Source organism: Notolepis coatsorum (assembly GCF_963971535.1).
Source record: "Notolepis coatsorum genome assembly, chromosome: 11".
NCBI lineage: Eukaryota > Metazoa > Chordata > Actinopteri > Aulopiformes > Paralepididae > Notolepis > Notolepis coatsorum.
Genome location: NC_140175.1, coordinates 13,169,612 through 13,194,724, shown reverse-complemented (window position 1 = coordinate 13,194,724; position 25,113 = coordinate 13,169,612). Strand labels below are relative to the sequence as shown.

The 25,113-nt window shown below is 43.9% G+C and overlaps 1 protein-coding gene across 1 annotated transcript in view; it reads right to left on the bottom strand.

Annotated features, from left to right (window-relative positions):
* Positions 1–1,559: 1,559 nt before the first annotated feature.
* Positions 1,560–25,113, bottom strand: part of LOC311236511 (uncharacterized protein) — a 47,550-nt gene continuing 23,996 nt past the window's right edge. The window contains exons 14-30 of the mRNA XM_084324188.1: positions 24,559–24,663; positions 23,560–23,596; positions 22,585–22,731; positions 21,505–21,924; positions 20,324–21,406; positions 17,151–20,241; positions 15,064–15,600; positions 13,605–13,765; positions 12,417–12,538; positions 11,398–11,461; positions 8,686–8,836; positions 7,751–7,838; positions 7,467–7,500; positions 6,883–6,993; positions 4,953–5,184; positions 3,484–3,808; positions 1,560–2,354 (exon numbers count right to left, since the gene is read on the bottom strand). Of these exons, the coding sequence (XP_084180314.1) occupies positions 2,232–2,354; positions 3,484–3,808; positions 4,953–5,184; positions 6,883–6,993; positions 7,467–7,500; positions 7,751–7,838; positions 8,686–8,836; positions 11,398–11,461; positions 12,417–12,538; positions 13,605–13,765; positions 15,064–15,600; positions 17,151–20,241; positions 20,324–21,406; positions 21,505–21,924; positions 22,585–22,731; positions 23,560–23,596; positions 24,559–24,663 (6,831 nt within the window). The 3' untranslated portion in view covers positions 1,560–2,231. The remainder of the gene's footprint in view (positions 2,355–3,483; positions 3,809–4,952; positions 5,185–6,882; positions 6,994–7,466; positions 7,501–7,750; positions 7,839–8,685; positions 8,837–11,397; positions 11,462–12,416; positions 12,539–13,604; positions 13,766–15,063; positions 15,601–17,150; positions 20,242–20,323; positions 21,407–21,504; positions 21,925–22,584; positions 22,732–23,559; positions 23,597–24,558; positions 24,664–25,113) is intronic.

The following is a 25,113-nucleotide window of genomic DNA, read 5'->3' as shown; positions in this document are numbered from 1 at the left end:
GTTGGTGCGCCTGCGCAGTAGAATCAGGAAGCGATGGGGGTGGCGTCCCTCCAAAGCGCAGACCCCTGACGCTGAAAGATCGCGCCGCGCAGGTGAGAAGATGCGACTGCTGTTACCTCGAGTATCGGAGGGGACTCGTGCTATGTATGACTTAGTCCACATTGCAGCCGGCTTGTGGGAGGCAAGAAACAGCGTTCGAGACAGGGGAGGGTTGAATTGGATGATACGAAATTGGGATGGGAGAAAAATAGAAAATGGGAGAAAAAGTGGATAAAAAAAAAAAACTTAAAAAAGCAATGTCTCTTGGGCGGCTGGCTAGCACAGTGGACTAAGCACTCACTGAGACTCTGGTATCTAATCCAGCTGTCAGCTGGTACCTCCGGCTTGGTGGGTCGGTCGGGGCGCCTGTTCAGCAAGAGGGGGATCGGGGGGAGATAGCGTGAACCTCCGCGTGCGTTACGTTCCCCCAGTGAGACTCCTCGCTGTCAGGTGAAAAGAAGCGGCTGACGACTCCACATGTATCAGAGGAGGCATGTGGTAGTTCTACACCCTCCCCAGGCCGACAGTGGGGCAATGCGCACAACGACCAGGAAGGGAATTGGCATAACGACTAAATTGGGATGGGTGAAAAATACGGAAAGCCCAAAAAGAAATATAATAAAAAAAAAATTATTTTTTTTATAAAAACGTCTCTCTCTGCAGAAAGCGTGACCCCGTCACTCAGGATAACACACAGACCTGGGGGCACTTCGGTAGAAAGTAGTTCCTACATGAAAACTGCTCACAACATGGTCTGTAGGGCTGTCCCCGACTAAGGATTTGGATAGTCGACTATGATTGGCCAAAATATGCCGTTAGTCGACTATTAGTCAAAAAAGTAATTTTTTAAAGTATAATATATATATATATATTTTTTTATCATTCCATTTGGGCTGTGGGGGTGCTTAATGTCTGAAGGAGTCGACTGAAGGCTTCTTGTCCTCTGCAAAAGCATGCAATTGGTCCACTGATGGATACATCTTGATATTTCTGATATACTGAATCAAACCGCACTTTTTTACTCTATCTATTCTATTTTATTATTTGTATTTCTGAAGAACTGTGATTTGCCTAACCTTGCTATCTCTCTATCTCTTTGTATTTACATTTTTTATTTTTATGCTCGCTTATGCCTGTATTTTTTACTGTTGTGAAGCACTTTGAACTGCAACCTCTGTATGAAAAGTGCTATACAAATAAAGTTATTATTATTATTATTTGTCTTGTCTAGTGTGTTCATTAGATGGGTGAAATCCTCTTTCAGTGCCTCTGTACCTGTTTTCGTAGGCAGTTAGCCTCTCTGGTATGCGTGCCATTAGCGTTAGCCACGCTTCTAGGTCTCTTTTCTTTTGGAAAGAATGAGAAAAAAATATATATATTTTTCTATAAATTTAAATTTAAATGTTTAATTTTTTTTTGTATTCGACTAAGAGGTTGGCAGTCGACTACGGCTCCTTTCGACCGCTTAGTCGACTAATCGACTAATAGGGGTCAGCCCTAATGGTCTGTGGAGTAACCGGGTCATGATTTCTGGAAATTACGGCCGACAGTGGCTCAGGAGGTAGAGTGGTCGTCTGGTAATCGGAAGGCTCCCGGTTCGATTCCTGCTCCTCCCAGAAGCGTGTCGAAGGGTCCTTGAGATGAGATATTCCTTTATTGATCCCCTTGGTGGAAATCAGGGCATCATAGCAGCATGGGGGAGTATGGGCAGGGTAATAGTAGAAAGACTACTATATAGGCATAAATATAGGCAATAAAATTGAATCTAAATAAAAAATAAAATAAATAATAACAATAGCAAGACACTGAACTCCTAACTGCTCCTGATGAGCAGGTTGAGCACCTTGCATGGTCGTCGGCGTGTGAATGTGTGAGTGAATGGTTGTAAAGGGCTTTGGATAAAAAAGCGCTGTATAAATGCAGTCTATTATTTACCGTTTGTACATTGCTTTTGAGTTTTTCCAAATGTATCTTTCTGGCCGCTTTGAGCGCTACATACCAAGACATCTCCACTGCAGACATCACAACCAAAACAATCTGGATGGATAGCTAGCCCTCCGGGTTAAGGGGGAAAATGTGTTTTTGTAAATATCGGGTGAACTGCCCCTTTAACCCCGATCCAGAGCGCCGCCGTCCTCCTCGTGTTCCTCTTCTTCCTCCTCCACCACCACCACCTTGGTCTTCTCCCGCCGCTATCCATCGCTCTCATCTACCTCTGTGATAATGTCACTAAAGAAAAACTGAGATATGTTGGTGGGCTCCTCGTCCACGGAGACCATGTCCACCACGCTGTCGTCCTGCGGGACCTCCGCCACCTGGAACCGGGAGATGGGGAGGAGTTAGAATTTTTGAATTTTTGAAATAGTCGTGCCAGTGCTGTTATTATTATAGGCTATGATGGTGAATGGTGTCATTTTGATTTATTGTCGATAAGCTGAGCCGATCAACGTTCTTCTGAAGGATTATCTGAAGTGGCTATTTATGTGCGATACCCTTTGATTTTAATGATCCATTCTATTAAAAAGAATCACTGAATTTAACTGAAACTGAACATTTGAACTGAAAAACAGGGTTAGGGTTGGGGGGGGTCGAATATTCGGTCATAAGAAGAGTAGACTATTCGAAAATGATTTTGGTCAGTCATGCACATCCCTACCGGAAGAGACCGTGGGAACGGGTCATCAGTTCAATATACAGTATTTCCATTACATCATCATCATCACAGACACGTCGGCAGGTCGAGACGACAGGCGATTGTAATCAAATTGACGGGTGATTATCATTAAATGACAAACCGTTGGCCAATGAGCAGCGGTAGCAGCACTGTGTCGTATCGCTAAGAAATGCACAACATGTCATGAGGATTAGGGACGGACAACTCACAAAATTACTATTCGATAGTCACTGGGAACTATTTGAATACTAATACCCCCCCCCCCTTCCCCCTCAACATATGATTTTATTTTTACTTAATAGCGAACATGATATAATCCAACAAGCGAGCTAGCTGGCTGCCGTCATTGCTAACAGCTAACGCTAGCGTATTTCCAGGAACAAACGCGTTCATTCTTGAAGTTACATCACTGATGCTTGAAATGTGTGAACTTAGTGAAACAACATGGCAAACTTACAAAACGTTGCTACCATGTAACATATCCGGCCTCTCTTTCTTCATCTTTCTTTTCTGTTCTCCCAGCCGTTATGCTACCGTTATGCTACCTGGTTAGCTAGCGAGCTGTACCCAGCATGCCGTTCAGCGGTGTAAAAGTTAATAGGATCCCCTCTCAATACAATACAGTGTAGTTGCCGGTAAAAACTAGGGATAACATATTTTTTTATACGATATTCGCATAAACGATTCATTTTGTTACGAATATTAAAAAATCGGTGCCCATCCCTAGTGAGAATGCTATGAGCATGTGTGTGTGTTGCTAAAGGCTTTACCTCCATTATAAAGGAAGAAGTGCTGGGTTCTGGGTCTGGGTGTAGCTGGTAGACCTCTGTGCAACCAGCAGGGGTCACTGGTTGCGTAGTGAGTCTTGTGGCAGTGGATGTGGAGGGTTGCGTGGCGGTTCTTGTGTCAGTGGATGTGGAGGGTGCAGCAGCTGGTAGTGCCGTCGTAGGGGCGGCCCGTTTCCTTCCTGCGCACGAGGCGTTGACCTGAGGCGCCTGAGAAGCTGCCTTGGCCGGCGGAGACTTCCCAGAAGGCACCGCGCTGGGGTCACGGTCGACGATTAAGGACAGGAACCCTTTGGGTCTCCTGCCGGGCCTTGGAAAACAAAGACAAACAGTGAGGCTGCGTTCAGACTGCAGTCAAAAGTGGAATAAATCAGATTTTTTTAGACTCAGGTGTGAACAGCAAAAAATAAATAAAAGGAGGTGTATTTCTATTGTTGGGGTTAAATTGTGGAACAATGCTGATATACATTTAAGAATGAGTCATTCACTTTTGGTTTTTAAGAAAATGGTTTGTACCGTATAGCTATTTTTGAAGATTACAAATGTGAATACTTTTTTTGTTATTTTCTTTTAGAATACTGTTTTGGAGTCTTAATTTAGTTAAGAATATAGGACAGGCATATCTAAGCATTATGCTTCAGTCTGTACCTTTTCAGTCACTGCCTGAATCAAAGATTGTTAAATGATTGTGTATTATTGTATTGTGTGATGACTGAATAAACTACTACTACTATATGGAATCTGATCTGGCGGCCATCTTGACAAATCATGAAGTTTCCTTTTGAACCGTAGCACCTGTATGCTAACCCTTCATGTATGAAGACACTTTTTCCACAACGAGGATTCCGATTCTGATCAGTTTCACGTTATGCACATCATTGTGACCCAGGAATCCAAGATGGCTGCCATCGAGTAGAGTGAAAACTTAACCTTTGAATGGGAAGGTAAACTATGTTTCAGTTTGTCTATACACCTTAATTTTACTTTTTAAACTATATTTGATCATGTATTCTGGTAGATCATGACATTATCTTTCAAATTATATATAACACACCAAGGTTAAAACAAATATATCTTGGTTGGTACACATGTTTTGAAGACATTTTAGTATGGGAGGAGGCATGGTGTTGAACCTGGTTTTGCTGACTTTCTGATTTTTTTTTTTATCTTTGCTGATTCTTGTTTTTTGGGGGAATCTCTTCCAAATAAATACAGGAGGGTGCCCGGTGATATCCCTCGAGCATTTTCCAGATATTAACTATTTCGTGCCCGAAGCACCAAAATCCAAGGAAAATAGGAATTTATGAGGTATTTAATTTATGAGGAAATATTAGGGATGAAAGTCAGAATGTAAAGCAATTATTTTAACAGGTATTTAAACAAATAAAATAAAATAAATTATTATTATTATATATTTTTTTAAACACCATGTGGCTCTAACTGGTTCCGCTCACCTGTCCGGTGGGCTACTCATCGACGGTAGAGTGCTGTGATGGGAGGCCTCTGCTCCTGAGGTTCTATCCTCAGCTGCATCTCCAGAACCCAGAGCGACCGACGCCTCGGGGGGGCCCGTGAGCTCCGACTCCTGGGTGGTGTCGTGCATCCGGGTTCTGGAGCTCGGCTCCGCTTCCTCAGCAGTGGTACCAGGTCTCCTACACGCCATCCTGGGTTTCACCTGCAGCTTGGCTGGTTTAAAAAACGGAGACAGGTAGATGGTGAAACACCACATTGACCTAAGACACGTGTATCACAGTGAGCTTCTAGAATAGAATAGTATAGAAGTAATGTATTCATCCGAAGGGGAAATTCAGCACTACAGATCACTCACAATAGACATTTTAGGTAGTGAAAAATGACACATCACAAATAATAATAAAATACAGTCTGGGATATACATTCTAAATAGGGATGTCCGATATTATTGGCCTACCGATATTATCGGCATTAAAATGTGATATCGGAAAATATCGGTATCGGTTTTCAATTTTATTTTTTTTAACATTTCTATCACCTTTATTTACCCAGGCAAGCAAGTAAGAACAAATTCTGATTTTATTTATTGTCAAACGTATGCATAATGTTGTGTTAATTCCACAACAAGAGATATGTAATGTTAATTACCTGAAATTATTTTTAAAAAAATGGGGGGGGGGGAACCCTGCATATATCGGTATCGGTTGATATCGGTATCGGAAATTAAGAGTTGGACAATATCGGTATATCGGTATCGGTAAAAAAGCCAATATCGAGCATCCCTAATTCTAAATATATATATACATTCTAAAATATACAGCCAAAAATAAAGAGTAATATACAGTAAAATGTACAGTAATAAGTGTACGATTTTTTTTTAATGCCGCTGTAAAGGTAAAAGGTTAAAAAAGAATCCAGGAACATATGCCAGAGTTTGTATCGTCACAGTGAGGCACAGTGAGCAGTTATATAGTCTGATGGTTGTTGGAATGAAGGACTTCCTGTGCCGTTCAGTGTTCTACACGCCCTATGTACAGTACTATAAACTCTTGCATATCTTCCTGGACATTCTACATCTACATTGTAAATGTTTACTGTACATTTGACTATATTACTGTATAATTTTGGCTGTATATCTTAGAATGTATATACATATTTTAGAATGTATACATTTGACTGTACTTTTATTCTTATTTTAGATTTTTGACTACCTACATGTTTATTGTGAGCCATCTGTGGAGCTGAATTCCCCTCAGGATCAATAAAGTACTTCTATTCTATCTAAGAAGCGTGAATCACGTTCAGTGTTCTACATGTCTACAGTAGGGATGAGTTGGAATATTAGAATTTTCGAATAGTCGATGCCAGTCTCCACATTCGATTTTCATGCCAGAGTCGATTTCTTTTTAATAAATTTTTTTTTAATTGACGCAAACCATTCTTATTTAATTCCTTTTTATATTTAGAGGCAGCCTAATTGTCATAGCCTAATTGATCTAAAAGATGCACATGCTACTGTTTCTGTTTGTTTATTAAAACCGATTGATAGGCCAAGGCAATGCTGTTATTATTATAGGCTACGATGAATGGTGTCATTTTGATTCATTGTCGGTCAGCTGAGCCGATAAACGTTCTGAAGGATTATCTGAAGTGCCTATTTATGTGCAATACCCTTTGATTTGAATGATCCATTCTATTAAAAATAATAACTGAATTTAACTGAAACTGAACATTTTAACTGAATTTAAACTGAAACAGAAAATAACAATATATTTTTAATATAATTTAAAAAAAGTATTTTTTTGGGGGGGTGGTTGGGGTCGAATATTCGGTCTTAAGAACAGTAAACGATTGGAAAATGATTTTGGTCAGTCATGCACATCCCTAGTCTACAGTCTCTACATGTCCTACCTCTCCTTAGCGTCTCTTGTACTCGTCTCTTCTTACAGGGAAGATCCACCTCCTCTTCCGCACTGCTCTCCACGGGCCTCGTCAACCCAGATGGTCGGGCTTTAGCCATTTCTGTTCCGGTGGTACACAACACACACAAGTTCAAGTTCTTTATTTGTCAAATACAAACAATACAGGGGTCATTGTGGCAGGTAATGACATTTTTTGTGTTTCGAGCTCAGCACAGTGCACAATTAAGAAACAACAATGAATACAAGAACGGTAACAATAAGTAGTAGTGGTAAGATTAAATGTATTTTTTATTTTATGAAATAAAATAAAACTAAATGAGGTAAGATCAAATTAAAATAGTCAATTATTTACAGAAAGTGTTGCGTATAGTGTATGTGCATATTAAGGTGCAGTGCAGGGTGTGTTCAATAACAATAAGTAGTAGTAAGATGAAGTAAAATGAGGTCATATAAAATAAAATAGTCAATTATTTACAGAATATGATGACACATGATGGACATTAACTTTAGACCATATTAGACAAACGTAGTCCAGGCTGAATGAATGACAATAAACAAGTAAAACCATCCTACCGTGTGGCTCCTCTGGGGTCTCAGTGACTGGACTCTGCGGTGAGGAAAACAAAATGTCGGCCGTGAATAAAAGGAGTGGGAAGAAGCATGTACACTTATTTAATCCCACCCCTATTTACTCACCAGAACATGATGAGTAACCCCCATCTTGCACGTTGAACAATCTTTGCATATTTCCTGGGAGTTTATTGTTTTTTGCTTTGTACATTATTTGTGCAGTGTGATACATTACAATACATTAAAATGTGTTGCGACGAGCGACGGCTAAAGGTTGAGTTACTTACTGCTGGGTCTGGAACAGCGTCCCCCACACCACCTGCCACGCCGCCTCCAGGAACAGCAAGAGCACTGCTTACGGATGCCGATGGTGAACTACAAGACAATAATAATAATAAATGTTCTCCTTTCTCCTCTTCTGTTTTCAATGTAAATTTATGTAAATTATATTCAGAGTTAATTATATTGTTTACACCGTTTCTTTTTCGCATTGCTTTTTTTTTTTTAAATGTAATTCCATGTCTTATATTTATGTTTATTTCATACAGGAATTGGACCCCAAAGTGCTTCACAGCAGTAATGTAGACATAAAATAGGCATAAAATAGGCATAAATATAGACAGGCATATTGGCTGTATGCTCCATCTCTCTTTGACATGACCACATGCACTCGGGTCACAGTCACAAGACTTGGTTAAAATTACAAATAAGGACAAAACTCATGGTGAATATCCACCCGTATGGGATATAGATCTAAGGTTCGAGTTATGGGGGGGGGGGGGGGGGGGGCAATGGGGACTTGGCCCCCATAGAAAGAGTCTGGGCCCCCATAGTCAACAACACCTGTGGGGGTATCTCTCTCCCAATTTTTTTTTTAATTATATACCGGTATATATTTTTTTTCAATGTACAAATTAGTATTATTTATGTTACCTAAATAAATTGTTAATAGATAATATTTTTCTTTTCAGTTTTTAAGGTTAGGGTTTGTCAAATAAAATTGTTGTATTTTATCAGATGCAAAATGCGACTGAATGATTAGACTGTTGTGTGATGTCATTACTCACTAGTATTACTCTAATCCTAATGAGATATTCCTCTAAATATGACTTCGAAAACTGCCACAATGTGGTAGTGAAAGGGTTAACCTGCTGTCGTGCGGCAGTGAAAGGGTTAACCTTCTGTATTGTCGCAGTGAAAGGGTTACCAGGCAGCCACTGACCTCCGAACCTGCCCTGGAGCCTCTGCAGTGGGACAGGAGAGTGGATGGGAGGTGCTGCTCAGCCACGCGCCCGGCGGGGAAACTGGGATCTCAGTCAGAGAGAGGATGAAGAAGGACTCCTCCGGTTCCGACAGGACCTGCTCCGATGGCGCTGAGATGGACGAAGAGAAAACGTGATGAAACTTGTATACAGCACCACTGAGAAGATAAGATTTGATTAGATTAGGGATGTCCGATATTATCGGCCAATATTGGCATTAAAATGTAATATTGGAAAGTATCGGTATCGTTTTTTTTTTTTTTTTAGAAATTCTTATTTTATGTTATTGTCAAAAGTATGCATAATGTTGTGTTAATTCCACGACAAGAGATATGTAATGTTAATTACCGGAAATTATTCAGTTTTGGGGGGGGGGGGGGGGACCCAACATACCGTATATCGGTATCGGTTGATATCGGTATCGGAAATTAAGAGTTGGACAATATCGGTATATCGGATATCGGTAAAAAAGCCAATATCGAACATCCCTAGATTCAAATGTATTGTCATCATGCAGCACAAGTACATTACAATGAAAAAAGTTTGGCATCCAACCAGAGTGCAAATGTAACAGTAAAGTGCTATAGTAATATACAATGTACAGGAGATTAACACTTTCTCTGCCAAGGACGCCTAAACTCGTCATTCCCCGCCATGCTAATTCTGCCAATGACGCCATAACACGTCATTGAGATCAATATTTCAAAAATCTGTGATCGCAATCATATTTCTCCCCCGGAGACTTGAGATCTACTGTTGATCCCCTCTCAACTCTCCAACGGTTCAAGAGCGCCATCCGGTGGCCGATCGGCGGATCGCCCAAACCGGAAACCGGAAACTGGTGCTCATTCCAATTCGGTCCGATCACTCGCTAATAGTCCCGGGACTCGAGCTAGACACAATGGATAGCAATCCGTTACCAATAACTCGATAAACAACATGATTTGGACGTATATACTATTATACAACCTGGAGATGGATTGCATATTTCAACATCCCATAATAGGAATCTGTTTGCTCCACGCTCATCGCCCAACGCTACGAGGAAGCTACGGTGAGTTTCAGCATTTTTTTTACCGTGTTCGATACAAACTGCTCTAATGATCATATCACCCACACTAGATGAATCATCTAACGTTGGCCACGGAATTATAAACGACCCCCCCCCCATCTGGTCAACATCAGATGATAAGTAGTAACTTCTAGAAGCACGTCCATTTGACATTTTTTATCTCGCGCTGATCGCTATCAAACTGTATACAATCATCAATATAATGCATTTAGGGCTATAAATCACGTTCTGCAGAAAGCTGCAGAAAACGATAAAAACATATTTATACTTTAGACCGTATTTTAGTATGAATATGTGAATGAAAAAGTATAACGTTGCTACACCCTGAACAATAGATACTTGATGTTGAATGGGCCATAGTAATGTCAATTTAGCAATACAATTTAAAAAGTTATAGCCCTGCAAAGAAGGGGAACTTCTCCATAGACAAATAGAGCTGGCAGAGGATGGTATAATGATGTACATAAGCCTGGCGAAGAAAGTGTTAAACTGGGTATAGAATATATAAATTACACATTATTAAACACAGTATTCAAAATGTAATAATATTAGTAACATAACGCAGTATTAAAAAAAACACAATAGATGTTAGGGGCATTTCACAGAGAAAAATATAATTATAATAAAAAAGAAAATATCATATACGGTACTATGTTCCCTCTTACCTATCTATCCAGGTTGTTTTGGTGTGATTCACCTAGTTTTGGAGATATCTGCTAAGGAGATATCTGCTATAGAGATACTCCAGTACAATGGAGATGAACAGCACCTCACTTTGTGGCACTCAAAGCACGAAAAAACAAATACATTTAAAAAAAACTCAAAAAGCATCGTCTCTTTCCAGAAACCATATATTACTCAAGATAATCCACAATAACTACCAACTATTTTCTACCATTCATTATTATGGGGGGTATATAGTTCGTTTGAAAACAGTTCCAAGTGATGCGCGAGCCGACTATGGCTCTATTTTGTGCAAAGTGCCCCTTTAACAGAGTGGATCAGAGGCTGGCATGCAGCCATGTAACATTTTTAGTTTAATATTTATAAAATTGGTAAACCTAAGTCATTGTGGTCAGAACTACAACGCACCAATACTAGACATGGCTATGTCACCAGACACGCCGTGGGTCTTCATTTGACTCGACCTCTACCAAGAACAAATGCCCTTAAGAGAACCGTAATGTATATAGAGCTGCTGCAAACTGGAATTGTATACCTGTGAAGATAATGATGATCAGCAACACATTTACTTGAAAAAAGTAAATTTGTTGAAAAATGCTGTTGTGAATAATGAAATACAGTTGAGTTACTGATTTATTTAGTTAGTATTGTTAGTTTAGTTAGTTAGTATTGTATTTGTGTCTAGAGCCTTTGTGTGTGTTTTTTTGTGTGAGATTTTAAAGATATTGAGAATGTACTTAGGCTAAAGTGTTTCTTGTGTTTTTAATATTGTTTTTTTATTACTGTAATGTAATGTAATGTACTGTAATGTTGTAAGTTATGTGTTCGGACCCCAGGAAGAATAGTCTTTCACCCATGGGTGTACTGTAGACTAATGGGGATCCATAAAATAAACAAATAAATAAACAGTGCCTACCAGCTGGGGTTACCGTGGAGACCGGGCGACTCGGGCCCCCCCTTGCCCCCGGAGGAGTGGCGCCCTGCGAGCGTAAAGACAGAGCATCAAACACACATCAGACACAAAAGGTGACAGGAATCTCAGGAATGGTTACAGGTTCATATATAGGGGGTTGAGACAAAGACTCCCTGACTCCTTCAGACAGTGACGGACAACCTCTCTGTCCCTGTTACACGTTTGCAGAGGGCGGGCTGGGCTCATGACTTAAGACAAGAACCTCTTAAAACAAGAAGCCATTGTGTCGTTTAAGCCGTTTATGTCACAAATGTATCAGTACTAAATACCTATATGTCCCTATGCCATAAATGTCATGTATGTTGTGTATGTCATAAATGTCTATATGAATTGAAAATGGGGGACCCTGATGGAAACAAGACAAACGTCTTTCTCAGGTCTGCATCCCCTTAACAATTGTATGTATTGAGCCGTACTGTATTGTACCCATTCTGCAATCTGTTAAATAAAGTTTTCATTCATTCATTCATTCATTCATTCATTCAAACACCATCGACACACACACACACATCCTCCTGGTTCTGCTGATGTTTCAAGTTTTCAAGTTTGTTTATTATTTGTCACAATAAAATACAGAATACTTTACGATGAAATGCTTGTTTCTGTATGAGCCCCTGAGAGTGTGCTTCATACAGTAAAAAAGTAAGTAAAAATGTTTTTAAGAAGTAGGTAAAAAGGAAGTAAATTAATGTTCAATATACAATATATACAATATACAGTACAGAGTAAAATGGGTAACAGTGAGGTACAATGCAGAAATGAGGTACAAAACGTAGGGTAATGTGCCAATGAGGTATGAATGTAGTGCAAATCTCTATAATAATAGATAAATATAATTTAGTGTTAAAGTGTCTAAAGTGAGTGGTAAGGTGAGTGTTTGTTTAAAGTGAGTGTGTGTGCCGTGAGTGTGGATGATGGGTTGTTACATAGTGTCATCATGTCACGTTTGCCCCAGTTCCTACCTGCAGGGAACGCACAGGTGTTGTGGGAGCGGTGCTGCCGTCTCTGGCGCCACCTGCTGGCTCCTGGGTGTCAGAGCTGGGCTTGCGGTCTTCCGTCTGGGAAGCAGAGTCCTCCAGAACGTCTAAACGAGTGCCGGGAAGGGTAGGGTTGAGCAGACGAGAGAAGAACGTTCATTATTGTCCAACTAAGATCCTCCTGCGATCATGTCTTGCAGGAGTCATAATTATAAAATGATTCTCCGATTCTTTTTTCAATTAAAATGTTTATATTCAGTTTATATTCAGAGTTGATTATATTGTTAACACTGTTAATTTTTTATTCAGATCAAAATTGTATTGCCTATATTTATGTATTTTTACTATTACCCTGCCCATACGCGTCTATTCGAAAGGCAACCGGTTTATGCGTTTTGCTAATCTGATTGGCCACTGGCGTTTCTGGTCATGTGACATGTGCGCCCAATCGCGTGACACGCCCATTTCCGCCTCGACCAGCAGCAAACTACCTAACGCCTAGTTTATCACTGGTTAAGCTTAGGCGACTCTTTCGAAGTTGGTTATGGTTAGAGTTTGGAATCAAAGCTGGTGTTCTATCGCCCTGTTCTAAGACAAACTCTAACCTTAACCAACTTCGAAAGAGTGCCTAAGCTTAACCGGCGAAAGAACTTGCCGTCACACGATTGGTGTGACCAGAAACAGCAGTGGCCAATCAGAGAGACGCTGCCCATACCTGTACCTCCCCTCCCCCCCTGCCCCATGCTGCTATGACTCCCGAATGTCCCCAAGGGGATCAATAAAGGAATATCTTATCTTAAATGACACTAAGCAATACTGTATTGGTCTGATTATAAGACGACCCCTCTTTTTCAAGACTCAAAATGGAATATTTATTTTTTTGACAAAATCTTGTTTTATAAAGAAAATATTGAATTAGAAAATAATGACAATAAAACACATTTCTTTATTCAATGTAGTCATTTTTGGTAAATCATATTTTGGTAAAATCTTTTTTCAACTAAAAACAAATTGAATAAAACAATAGGCTGTTGATTTTTAACATATTTTGGTAAATTATCTTTTTTAACATTGAATAAAAACGTTTTTTTTTTTTTTTTTTTTTTTAATAAATGTATGGTGTTTTTTAAACCAGGGCCCCACAAGTTTTTTTTTATTTTCAAGTGTTCTCACCTAATTCTGATGGTGTCGTGTCTCGGACTGGCTGGGAGCATGCAGGTTGAGATCTGCGACTCAGGTTGGGTTTGGGTTTGGGGAGTCTGACCCTGCGAACCGGGGGAGCCTTCTTCGAGAATTGATCCGGGTCAGATGTCCCTGGCTGGGCGTCTCCGGCACTGGGAGTGGAAGAGGAAGAAGATGATGTTCTAAACAAATGATTGTTCCAAACAAATTACTTTCACACATAATGGACCCAGATGAAGATGAAGGTGTGCATCAGACTAAGGATTTGTATAGTCGACTTTGATTGGCCAAAATTTGCAGATAGTCGACTGGTAGCCGAATGCAAAAAATATATACCGTAATTCCTCTAATAGTAACCCCGGCTTGTATTTGTTTCAACTGTAGCGGGTACCAGGCTTGTATTAGGAGGAGGCCTGTATAAGAGAGAGGCCTATATTTCAAATTTTCAAACGGATCGTAATGAATAAATCAACATTTTGTGTCAGTATGAACCCAGTAAAATGTACTGGGTTCATTTATTGAAACCAAGTACTGTATGAAATACGGTAGTAAACAGTGCAATTACAGGTGGTCAAAAAAAATTAAATAAAGTAAAATAGTGCAATCACAATACTGGTATAATAATAATAACTTCGTTTTATACAATTCTGAGGTAGGCTTACTCTCTTGGTAAACATTAACACATACCATTATATGGTATTTACTGCACAGCCAGGCCAGCATATAACAACAATAACAAAATATATTGCCTATGGTAAATCCGTTGAGGGAAATACCGTAATTCCTCTAATATACATGAAACCCGGCTTGTATTAGGAGGCCGGCTTATAATTGCTTAGCTCAACAGCACACCCGGTCATTAATAGAGACCCGGTTTTTAATTGAATACCGGTTACTATTAGAGGAATTACGGTATACATTTAAATGTTTTGTATCATTCTATTTGGGCTGTGGGGGGTGCTTAATGTCTGTAGGAGTCGACTGAAGGCTCCTTGTCCTCTGCGAAAGCATGCAATTGGTCCACTGATGGATACATCTTGATATTTGTCTACTCTAAGTAGTGTGTTCATTAGATGGGTGAAATCCTCTTTCAGTGCCTCTGTGCCTGTTTTCTTAGGCAGTTAGCCTCACTAGTGGTATGTGCGCCATTAGCGTTAGCCACGCTTCTAGGCCTTTTTGCTTTTGGAAAAAGCAACCGCTATGTGAGATGTGTGTGATGACTATGTGAGATGTACTCTGTCGTGTATACTGTGTGTTGTACCGTTAGAACAAGGACTGTTGTATGTTCTTGCGGTAACTGTGTCAAAACTGTGTGTCCTTACATTGGTGCATAACGTGATTCCGATTCTGCCGATTATTATGCCGATTATCTCTACAGTGTGCATCCATCATGACATTCCGCAGCTCCATGCCGATACAAAAGACAAGGGAAGAACATGACATGTCTTACCTCTGAGCCTGTGCAGAATCATCCTCGTTCGATCGCTCACGCTGTTCTCGGGAGGCATCGTGACCTTTCACCTCCGAGTGACCCATACGAATGGCACCAGTGTTCTCAGAGCACGACAGCTGGCTAGTAGTCGGCGAAGGTTTCGAGGAATCTTGTGTCGTGTCCTCTGCGGACTCTGTGGCTCTGGGAGACCGTCTGAGGTTGGGTTTGGGTTTGACTGTTGACACACGGCTCCTCCTGGTGGCCTGGGGGACGTCCTGCTCGGAGCTCGGTTCTGTCTGCAGAGCGGACCCAACGTCCGTCTTCTCTTCACCACTAGACGGCTCCTCTGGTGGTGTGGTGGCAGTAACGGGCATCTCACAGTTTTCCGATTCGTCCGTGAAGAACGGATCTTCAATAAGCCAGGAACTTTCAGTGACTACAGGTTCAGAGGTCACAGTCTCACTGTTGGGTTTGGGGAGTCTGGCCCTGCGAACCGGGGGAGCCTTCTTTGAGAATTGATCCGGGTCAGATGTCCCTGGCTGGGCGTCTCCGGCACTGGGAGTGGAAGAGGAAGAAGATGATGTTCTAAACAAATTACTTTTCACACATAATGGACCCAGATGAAGATGAAAGTGTGCATCTTCACCTCCAACGTTAAAGGCGTCCTTCTCTATGGTTCAGAGTAGGCCTGTCCCAGACTAAGGATTTGTATAGTCGACTTTGATTGGCCAAAATTTGCAGATAGTCGACTGGTAGCTGAATGCAAAAAAATATATACATTTAAATGTTTTGTATCATTCCATTTGGGCTGTGGGGGGTGCTTAATGTCTGAAGGAGTCGACTGAAGGCTTCTTGTCCTCTGCGAAAGCATGCAATTGGTCCACTGATGGATACATCTTGATATTTGTCTACTCTAGTGTGTTCATTAGACGGTGAAATCCTCTTTCAGTGCCTCTGTGACCGTTTTCTTAGGCAGTTAGCCTCGCTGGTATGCGCACCATTAGTGTTAGCCATTATTATAATATTCAAATGTTTTATTTAAATTTTCTTTATTTCTTTGCATTCGACTAAGAGGTTGGCAGTCGACTATGGATCGAGTCGGGTCGAAAACATGGAGAATGACAAAAAAGACGTTGCAGAAGATCCAGACACATGCTCTGCTTGGAGTTAATTAGCCCCTTTCGTGACTGTGATGCAAGCCTTGCTTGAATACGCAGTCACTGATTCTACGCTACTAGCCATGTTAATGTGCACCATCAAGCACTGGTTAAAAACGAGCGGTTGGTCCAAAATATATCAGATATACATTTCAAAAGGTACTCACTGTTGCATTAGGGTTTCACACACAACAGCGGGGGGGTTTAAAAGGTCGCCGTTGCTAATAAACATTTAAAATAATTTTTATAAACGAGTAAAAAAATCACTGAGCTAGCCTTGGCTAAAATGGCTGCTTCCTCATTTTGACGCAGGAGCGCTGTGATTGCTGGCTGCTTTGTCACATGCCTGGTGCGCCCAGCAATCACAGCGCTCCGGCGTCAAAATGCGGAAACAGCCATTTTAGCCAAGGCTAGCTCAGTGATTTTTTTTACTCGTTTATAAAAATTATTTAAAATGTTTATTAGCAACACCGAGCTTTCAAACCCCCCCGCTGTTGTGTGTGAAACCCTAATGCAACGGTGAGTACCTTTGAAATGTATATCTGATATATTTTGGACCAACCGCTCGTTTTTAACCAGTGCTTGATGGTGCACATTAACATGGCTAGTAGCGTAGAATGAGTGACTGCGTATTCAAGCAAGGCTTGCATCACAGTCACGAAAGGGGCTAGGAGTTAATGGGCCTAAGATAATGGACCCATCTCAAACCCTGCCCTGTTTTCCTGATCCTCCAATCACAATTGTTTCCTCAGACAAGCATGTTCTTCCCGAGGGAAGCAACATTGGAGGATCAAGAATAGAAGGCAGGGTTCGAGATGAGTCAATTGAAGCATTCAGAAGAACCATATATCTCTTATGCCGATTATCTCTACAGTGTGCATCCATCATGACATTCAGCAGCTCCATGCCGATATACAAAAGAGAAGGGAAGAACATGACATGTCTTACCTCTGAGCCTGTGCAGAATCATCCTTGTTCGATCGCTCACGCTGTTCTCGGGAGGCATCGTGACCTTTCACCTCTGAGTGACCCATACGAATGGCACCAGTGTTCTCAGAGCACGACAGCTGGCTAGTAGTCGGCGAAGGTTTCGAGCCATCTTGTGTCGTATCCTCTGCGGACTCTGTGGCTCTGGGAGACCGTCTGAGGTTGGGTTTGGGTTTGACTGTTGACACACGGCTCCTCCTGGTGGCCTGGGGGACGTCCTGCTCTGAGCTCGGTTCCGTCTGCAGAGCGGACCCAACGTCCGTCTTCTCTTCACCACTAGACGGCTCCTCTGCTGGTGTGGTGGCAGTAACAGGCATCTCACAGTTTTCCGATTCGTCCGTGAAGAAGGGATCTTCAATAAGCCAGGAACTTTCAGTGACTACAGGTTCAGAGGTCACAGTCTCACTGTTGGAGGTGAAGGCTTCATCAGAACTCAATGGAATAGGCTGCTCGGTGGGCTCTGCGAAGTATTGGGGTAAAGAGTGAAAGAGTGCACTGAAAGGGCTACCAACCCTTTCCACGGGAGGTTGTGATGCCGTTTGGAGAGGTTCTGGTTCTTCCGAGTGTGTGGTCACTATCCTAGTAGCCGGTCGCAGGCAAGGTTTAGGTTTAACCCTGGAGACGCGCCCCCTCCTGGTCAGTGGGAGGGTCTGCTCAGCGTCTAACCCGACTTGCATGACGTTCCTAGCTTCAGCACCTCCGCTCTTCTTCTCACCGGCACGTGGTTGTTCTCCTAGCGTGACTTCAGCAGAAGGCATCTCACGGCTCTGAACTTCAGGGACGGAGTCTGTCACCATGAATGGATCTTCAATGAGCCACGATGCCTCGTCGGCAACCGAGTTCGGATTTACGACTTCGGGCGGACGAACCAAAGACACTGGAACAGCAGTGTGTCCCGTTGAACTGGAGGTTTCTGAGATTGAGGTAACTTGCAGTGAAATTGGCCGTTTGCTGGAATTCCCTGCAATCTGTGGTTCTTGATGTGGACCTACATCCTCCTTAGTTGGTTGCGTTTTGGAGTATGCGTTTGATGCATCTTCCAAAACCTCTGGTTCAGAGTGTGAGAGGGCGTCTTCTCCGGGCTTTGGTATCGGTTGTGTGGTTCTGGAGGACCGTCTCAGGTTGGGTTTGACCTTTGGCAAGCGACCCCTCCTGGTTTGAGGGACATTCTGCTCAGAGCTCGGTTCTTCAACTTCAGTCTTCTCTTGACTACTAGATGGCTCCTCTGTCGGTGTGGCGGCAGTAGCAATGGGCATCTCACGGTCTTCCGATTCATCCATCGAGAGTGGATGTTCAATAAGCCAGGGATTTTCAGCAACTACGGGTTCAGAGGTCACAGTCTCACTGGTGAGCTCCTCGGTTAACCTCCGTGACCCGGATACTGAGGTGAAGGCTTCCTCGGAACTCTGTGGTATGTGTTGCTCAGTGGCCCGGGCAAAGTATTGTGGTAAAGAATGCTTACCGGCATCCTCCGCTGGTTCTGGTGCAGATTGGAGAGGTTCTGGTTCCTCTGGGCGTGTGGTACTCTCCTCTGTGGGTTGTGGTTCTGAGCATGCTGTCGTAGTAGCCGGTCCCGGGCTAGGTTTAGGTTTAACCCTGGAGATGCGCCCCCTCCTGGCCGGTGTGAGGGTCTGCTCAGAGGGTGAGGCTCTGCTTGCTGTGACTTCAGCAGAAGGTGTTTCACGGCTCTGGGTTTCAGGGACAGAGTCGGCCACCGTGAACTGATCTTCAATGACCAACGTCTCAGCAATTTGCGGTTGTAAATGTGGACCTACATCCGTAGCTGCTTGCGTCTCGGAGTATGCGTTTGACGTATTTTCCAAAACCTCTGGTTCAGAGTGTGATGAGGGGTCTTCTCTGGGCTTTGGTATCGGTTGTGTGGTCCTGGGGGCCCGACCCAGATTGGGTTTAGGCTTGATTTTAGAGAAGCGGCCTCTCGTCGTCTGGGGCACATTCTGCTCTGCGACCGACACCGCTTGTGAGGTGGAGGCCGCTTCGGCGGTCTTCCCCTGATTTGGACTAACCTGCTGCGCTGTCTGTGCAACAACTCCAGCGGTGGGTTTATCACTGCGGCTCCGAGGTTCAGGAACAGAGTCCGAGTCGGGACTAGGTTGTTCCGTCTTCGACGACGGCACCGAAGCCGAGGCGGGAGCAGAACCCGGAGATTGAGGTGTGATGCTCTCCGTAATCTGCTGTGGTTCTACAGAAGCGGGGACGCTCTCGGTGGAAGTTGGGCCAGAACCTGGAGATTGAGGTGCGATGCTCTCCGTAATCTGCTGTGGTTCTACAGAAGCGGGGACGCTCTCGGTGGAAGGTGAGCCAGAACCTGGAGATTGAGGTGCGATGCTCTCCGTAATCTGCTGTGGTTCTACAGAAGCGGAGACGCTCTCGGTGGAAGGTGAGCCAGAACCTGGAGATTGAGGTGCGATGCTCTCCGTAATCTGCTGTGGTTCTACAGAAGCGGGGACGCTTTCTGTGGAAGTTGGGCCAGAAGGAGTCTTTATAGATTTCGAGTGAGCGGCAGTGTCCTCTGTACACAGAGGACTGAATTGTAAGGTTCTGGTGGAGGCCCGTCCCAGGTTTGGTTTGGGTTGGATTTTTTTTGTGAATCGGCTCCTCCCCTTGCTGGGAGACGACGCCTCCTCTATGGGTGTGACGACGGCGGCAGCCGGATGGTCACTCGTCTGAAGGCGCGGGACAGCGGTTGTCGTAATGGACTCCTCAACAACAACGGAGTGTGATTCCACTACAGCAGAGTCAGAGGGGATGATTTCAGGCGGAGTGATGCTGCTGGTATCCTCGGTTGTCCTGACGGGCGATTCCAATGTTTCATCCGTGGACAGAGGCTTGGTCTGTGGTGCGGTTCTGGTGGACCGTTGCAGGTTAGGTTTGGGTTTGATCTTAGACAAGAAGCGGCTCTTCCTGTTCCGCGGGGAGTTCTGCTCTGAAATGTCCGAGCCCGATTCTATCCGAGGGAGAACAAGTCCTGGATCAGCACACATCTCCCGAACGACAGACGGCTCTTCTGTGGTTCGGGAGGCTGGGACAGAGTCTGTTATTGGTGAACAAGGTAGTGGCTGAGTAACTCTAGAGACGTCGGAAGGAATTACGCCGCTCTCCTCCGCCGTCCTCACCGGTGATGTCATGGGACTCTCTGCGGGCTGTGACCTCATGGGACTCTCTGTGGGCCGTGATGTCATGGGACTCTCTGTGCGCTGTGACGTCATGGGACTCGCTGTGGGCCGTGACGTCATGGGACTCTCTGTGGGCCGTGATGTCATGGGACTCTCTGTGCGCTGTGACGTCATGGGACTCGCTGTGGGCCGTGACGTCATGGGACTCTCTGTGGGCCGTGATGTCATGGGACTCTCTGTGCGCTGTGACGTCATGGGACTCGCTGTGGGCCGTGACGTCATGGGACTCTTTGTGGGCTGTGACGTCATGGGACTCTCTGTGGGCCGTGACGTCATGGGACTCTCTGTGGGCTGTGACCTCATGGGACTCTCTGTGGGCCGTGACGTCATGGGACTCTCTGTGGGCCGTGACGTCATGGGACTCTCTGTGGGCTGTGACGTCATGGGACTCTCTGCGGGCCGTGACGTCATGGGACTCTCTGTGGGCTGTGACGTCATGGGACTCTCTGTGGGCTGTGACGTCATGGGACTCTCTGTGGGCTGTGACCTCATGGGACTCTCTGTGGGCTGTGACCTCATGGGACTCTCTGTGGGCCGTGACGTCATGGGACTCGCTGTGGGCCGTGACGTCATGGGACTCTCTGTGGGCCGTGACGTCATGGGACTCTCTGTGGGCCGTGACGTCATGGGACTCTCTGCGGGCTGTGACCTCATGGGACTCTCTGTGGGCCGTGACGTCATGGGACTCTCTGTGGGCTGTGACCTCATGGGACTCTCTGTGGGCTGTGACGTCATGGGACTCTCTGTGGGCTGTGACCTCATGGGACTCTCTGTGGGCTGTTGTGACGTCATGGGACTCTCTGTGGGCTGTGACGTCATGGGACTCTCTGTGAGCTGTGACGTCATGGGACTCTCTGTGGGCTGTGACCTCATGGGACTCTCTGTTGGCTGTGACGTCATGGGACTCTCTGTGGGCTGTGACCTCATGGGACTCTCTGTGAGCTGTGACGTCATGGGACTCTCTGTGGGCTGTGACCTCATGGGACTCTCTGTTGGCTGTGACGTCATGGGACTCTCTGTGGGCTGTGACGTCATGGGACTCTCTGTGGGCTGTGACGTCATGGGACTCTCTGCGGGCTGTGACGTCATGGGACTCTCTGCGGGCTGTGACGTCATGGGACTCTCTGCGGGATGCGACTTTGACTGCGCGGTTCTCGAGGCTCGGCCCAGGTTGGGCATGGGTTTGACCTTGGGCAAACGTGCCCTCCTGGTCTGCGGGACACTCTCTTGTGAGATCGCCACGCTTGGCGGCTCCGACTGAGACGGAACTTCTCGATCGGGAGCACCCTCTTCCGGTCCGCTAATAGGCGTTCCCTCCCTCGCTTCGATCGCAGGCGTTCCGCCGATCTGAGGCGCCGGGACGGTATCTATTGCGTTGGCGTCCAGTCCAAAGATTCCAACGGCCTGTGGTGCTTCCGTTACTATAAGAGCATAGGTTTCGGTAACAGGAGTGGTGCCGCTTTGTAGCTGGGCGACATCCATGTCTTCCTGGAGGTCTTGGCTCCAAGTGTCGCCGTCGCCGATGATGAAAGGCGCTCCTGCTGTAACGAAAGAACATTTACATTTAGATATTTAGTCATTTAGTCATTTAGACGCTTTTATCCAAGCTGTGTACAACACACACACTACACTGTGGCTGGGGGGGGCACCAGGATGCTGATGATGTCTCGCCCTCCCAATCCCTCCCAATCTCTCCCCCCCCCCCCCCGTGCGGGTGTTCCGCGCCTAACATGGCAGCGGTGATACACATACGCCTGTCTCAAGACTAGTCCAGCATGTATCAACAAATGTGCATGTTGTTGTGAATTTATGCGTGTGCCATTATTCCTCCAAATGTAATAATTGTGGAATATTATTATAATGAGCTGTATGTGTATGAACCAAGCATTTCACTGTAATGTACCTGTACTTTATTCGTGACAAATAAACTACTACTACTACAAGTCATCAGGAAGGGAAGGGTACACAACCCTGGCCGCTAAGGGTCAGTAACATTGTTCGTCAAACTGAGTGTCGAACCCTGAGTGCTACACACTTGAGTACATATTAGCATAGTAGGTAATAATATAGATAGCGCATACTAGTAAAAGACAGTTCAAAGGTTAGTGTTTCTTAGGCAATATAGCCATTATAACTGCAATAGGTGAGAGAGAAAAAGTGATGCAACAATCGATGTTACCGTGTTAAGATAATGCTCTGACCTGATGCATCATCTTGCGTAGGTGCATCGTTCTCTGGAGATGTACAGTCCTGAGCGTATATATAATCCTGTGTGCTCTGGGAGAGATGTGAAAGGTTCCCGATGGTCAAAAGGGTTTCAGCCGCCTCGTTGTAACTCACATCAGATGCTGAAACACAAAGAGAACAGAAAACAAGGGGATGATATTAGACTAGATTAGATTAGATTAAAATGTATTGTCATTATACAGTACACAAGTACAGTACACTGAAAAGAAGGTTGGCGTTAGGGGCGGGAATCACCAGAGGCCTCACGATGCGATACTATCACGATACTTGAGTCACGATACGATAGTATTGCGATGCTAAATATATTGCGATATGCTGAGTATTGCGATATTAATATTGCGATATATTGCGATTTATTACCTTTTTTCAACTGCAAAGTAAAACTTTGTCATGTTTTATCTAATAAAATAAAGTTCAGTCGGTTCATCTCACTTCAATAATTTTTATTGCAGAACATGGTATTTTCTCAAGCAGACGGATGTAAACACTGTAATCTGTGTTGCATGTACCTGACAAACTGAACTGTTTGTATTACAGTCATATTCCAACTTAACTGAATGCACACGTGTGTGTGTGTGTATGTGGACTACTGTACTATTACAGGTATTGAAATGAACAATGCAACTTCCTTATACGCATATACAGTATCGCCACGCAAAGTATCGCGATACTACTACGTATGGATATTTTGCCCCGCCCCTAGTTGGCATCCAACCAGAGTGCAAATATAACAGTAAAGTGCAACAGCAATATACAGGTGATTAAACTGGGTAAGAAATATACAAACTAGTACTACAGAGTGTAGTGCTAATCAGATGTACGTAGAGAGTTGTAGGATAATATTTATTAATATGTTATATTACATTACAGTTGCCAGAAATAAGAGTTTTACACCATAAGATAAGGGACACGTAGGATAACGAGCATACCTTCCATGGAGTCTGAAGACAGGAAGTCTATCACATCCTGAAATAAATTAAACACAAACATAATCAAAAACAAGTGGTGTATAGACGAGCAGAACTTTAGATATTGTAGTTGTGATACAAATGGAACACAGTCACCCAGGTTACACTTCTGATTTGCATATACCGTGTTATCTGATGGTGTCATTGCCAAGACGCCTGAGCTGACAGGTGTGGATGAAAGGAGAAGCGGGTTTTCCTGGCAGTGGTGCCAGAGCCAACGGGCCGGATACGGTGGTGGTAGTCAGACTCCAGGGTTCCCACAGACATTGCCAAATGAAATTCAAGGACTAACAATATGAATAAATGTTTTTTTCCCACCAACTTGTTCAATTAACAACTGAAAATGGCTTAGTAGCCTCACTACAATTACATAGTGTGCACACCCTGCCCACACCTGTACCCCCCCCCCCCCCCGCTATGATGCCAGAATTTCCCCAAGGGGATCAATAAAGTAATCTCTCATCTTACGACTGAGATGACCATGTTGATGTGTCGAAGCACAAAGAACAAAAAACGAACCGGTTTGTGGCTGCAGATTGAAGTTGAAATAAAAAAATATATATAGGATATTCCAATCATTCAATTCCAAATGTTCAGCACTGCAAGTCCCGCCCCCAAAGTTCCTGTACTTTTGGAAAGTACTACTATCCCCCGAGCAAGGACTTTCCGAGGGGTACAATAATGTCCCCAGAACTAAATTTAGACCCTGGTCCCAGGGTTCCCACAGACATTGCCAAATGAAATGCAAGGACTTTCAAGTAGTGAAAATCTGATCAAATATTTATGACCAAATTTCCGACAATTAGTTACACATTAAATGGAAAAGATTCAATTTCCTGATTCAGAAATGTTGTATCATGGATGAACAAAACTTAAACGGTATTGAAATGAGAAGTGTAACAAGAGTCAGTGTGGACATGACGTGCACCTGGACACAGGACACAGCGGGGGACAACTTACAACCAGAAGATCCAACTGATGCTCACGCTCGTATGAGGTGTCGGGACAGAGTGCATCTTCCTGGGAGATGCCCAGCATATCAGGCACATCGACTGACATATCGAGCTGTGATGATGATGCGTGAATGGGGGGCAGGGGGGGCCCGGGATGGAAGGCGTGAGGTTAAGGGATGGAAAACCATGCATAAGGAAAAAGAAACAAAACACAGGGTCACTTCCACACACACAAACAAAAGTAGAAAACGATAAACCAACGTGAAGAGGCGCAGAAATGATAGAGTGGTGTGGAATGAGATCCGATGGCGGACGATAACAAAATTAACAGATGGGGATTGAATCTACGTTAGTGCTGCGCGATTAATCTAATCTCAAATTGAAATTGCTTTGTTGGGCAGACGGCTCCTTCTAATCAACACTGCGATCTAGCGTTCGCAAGCAAAGTGTGTGTAACGTTACGTTAAGCAACTTGTGTTCCCGTTGGGAAAGACCATTCATCACTGCAATACAACTTAGTTTAATCCAAAAGTCCATTCGGAAACTTTGTATTATTAGATAA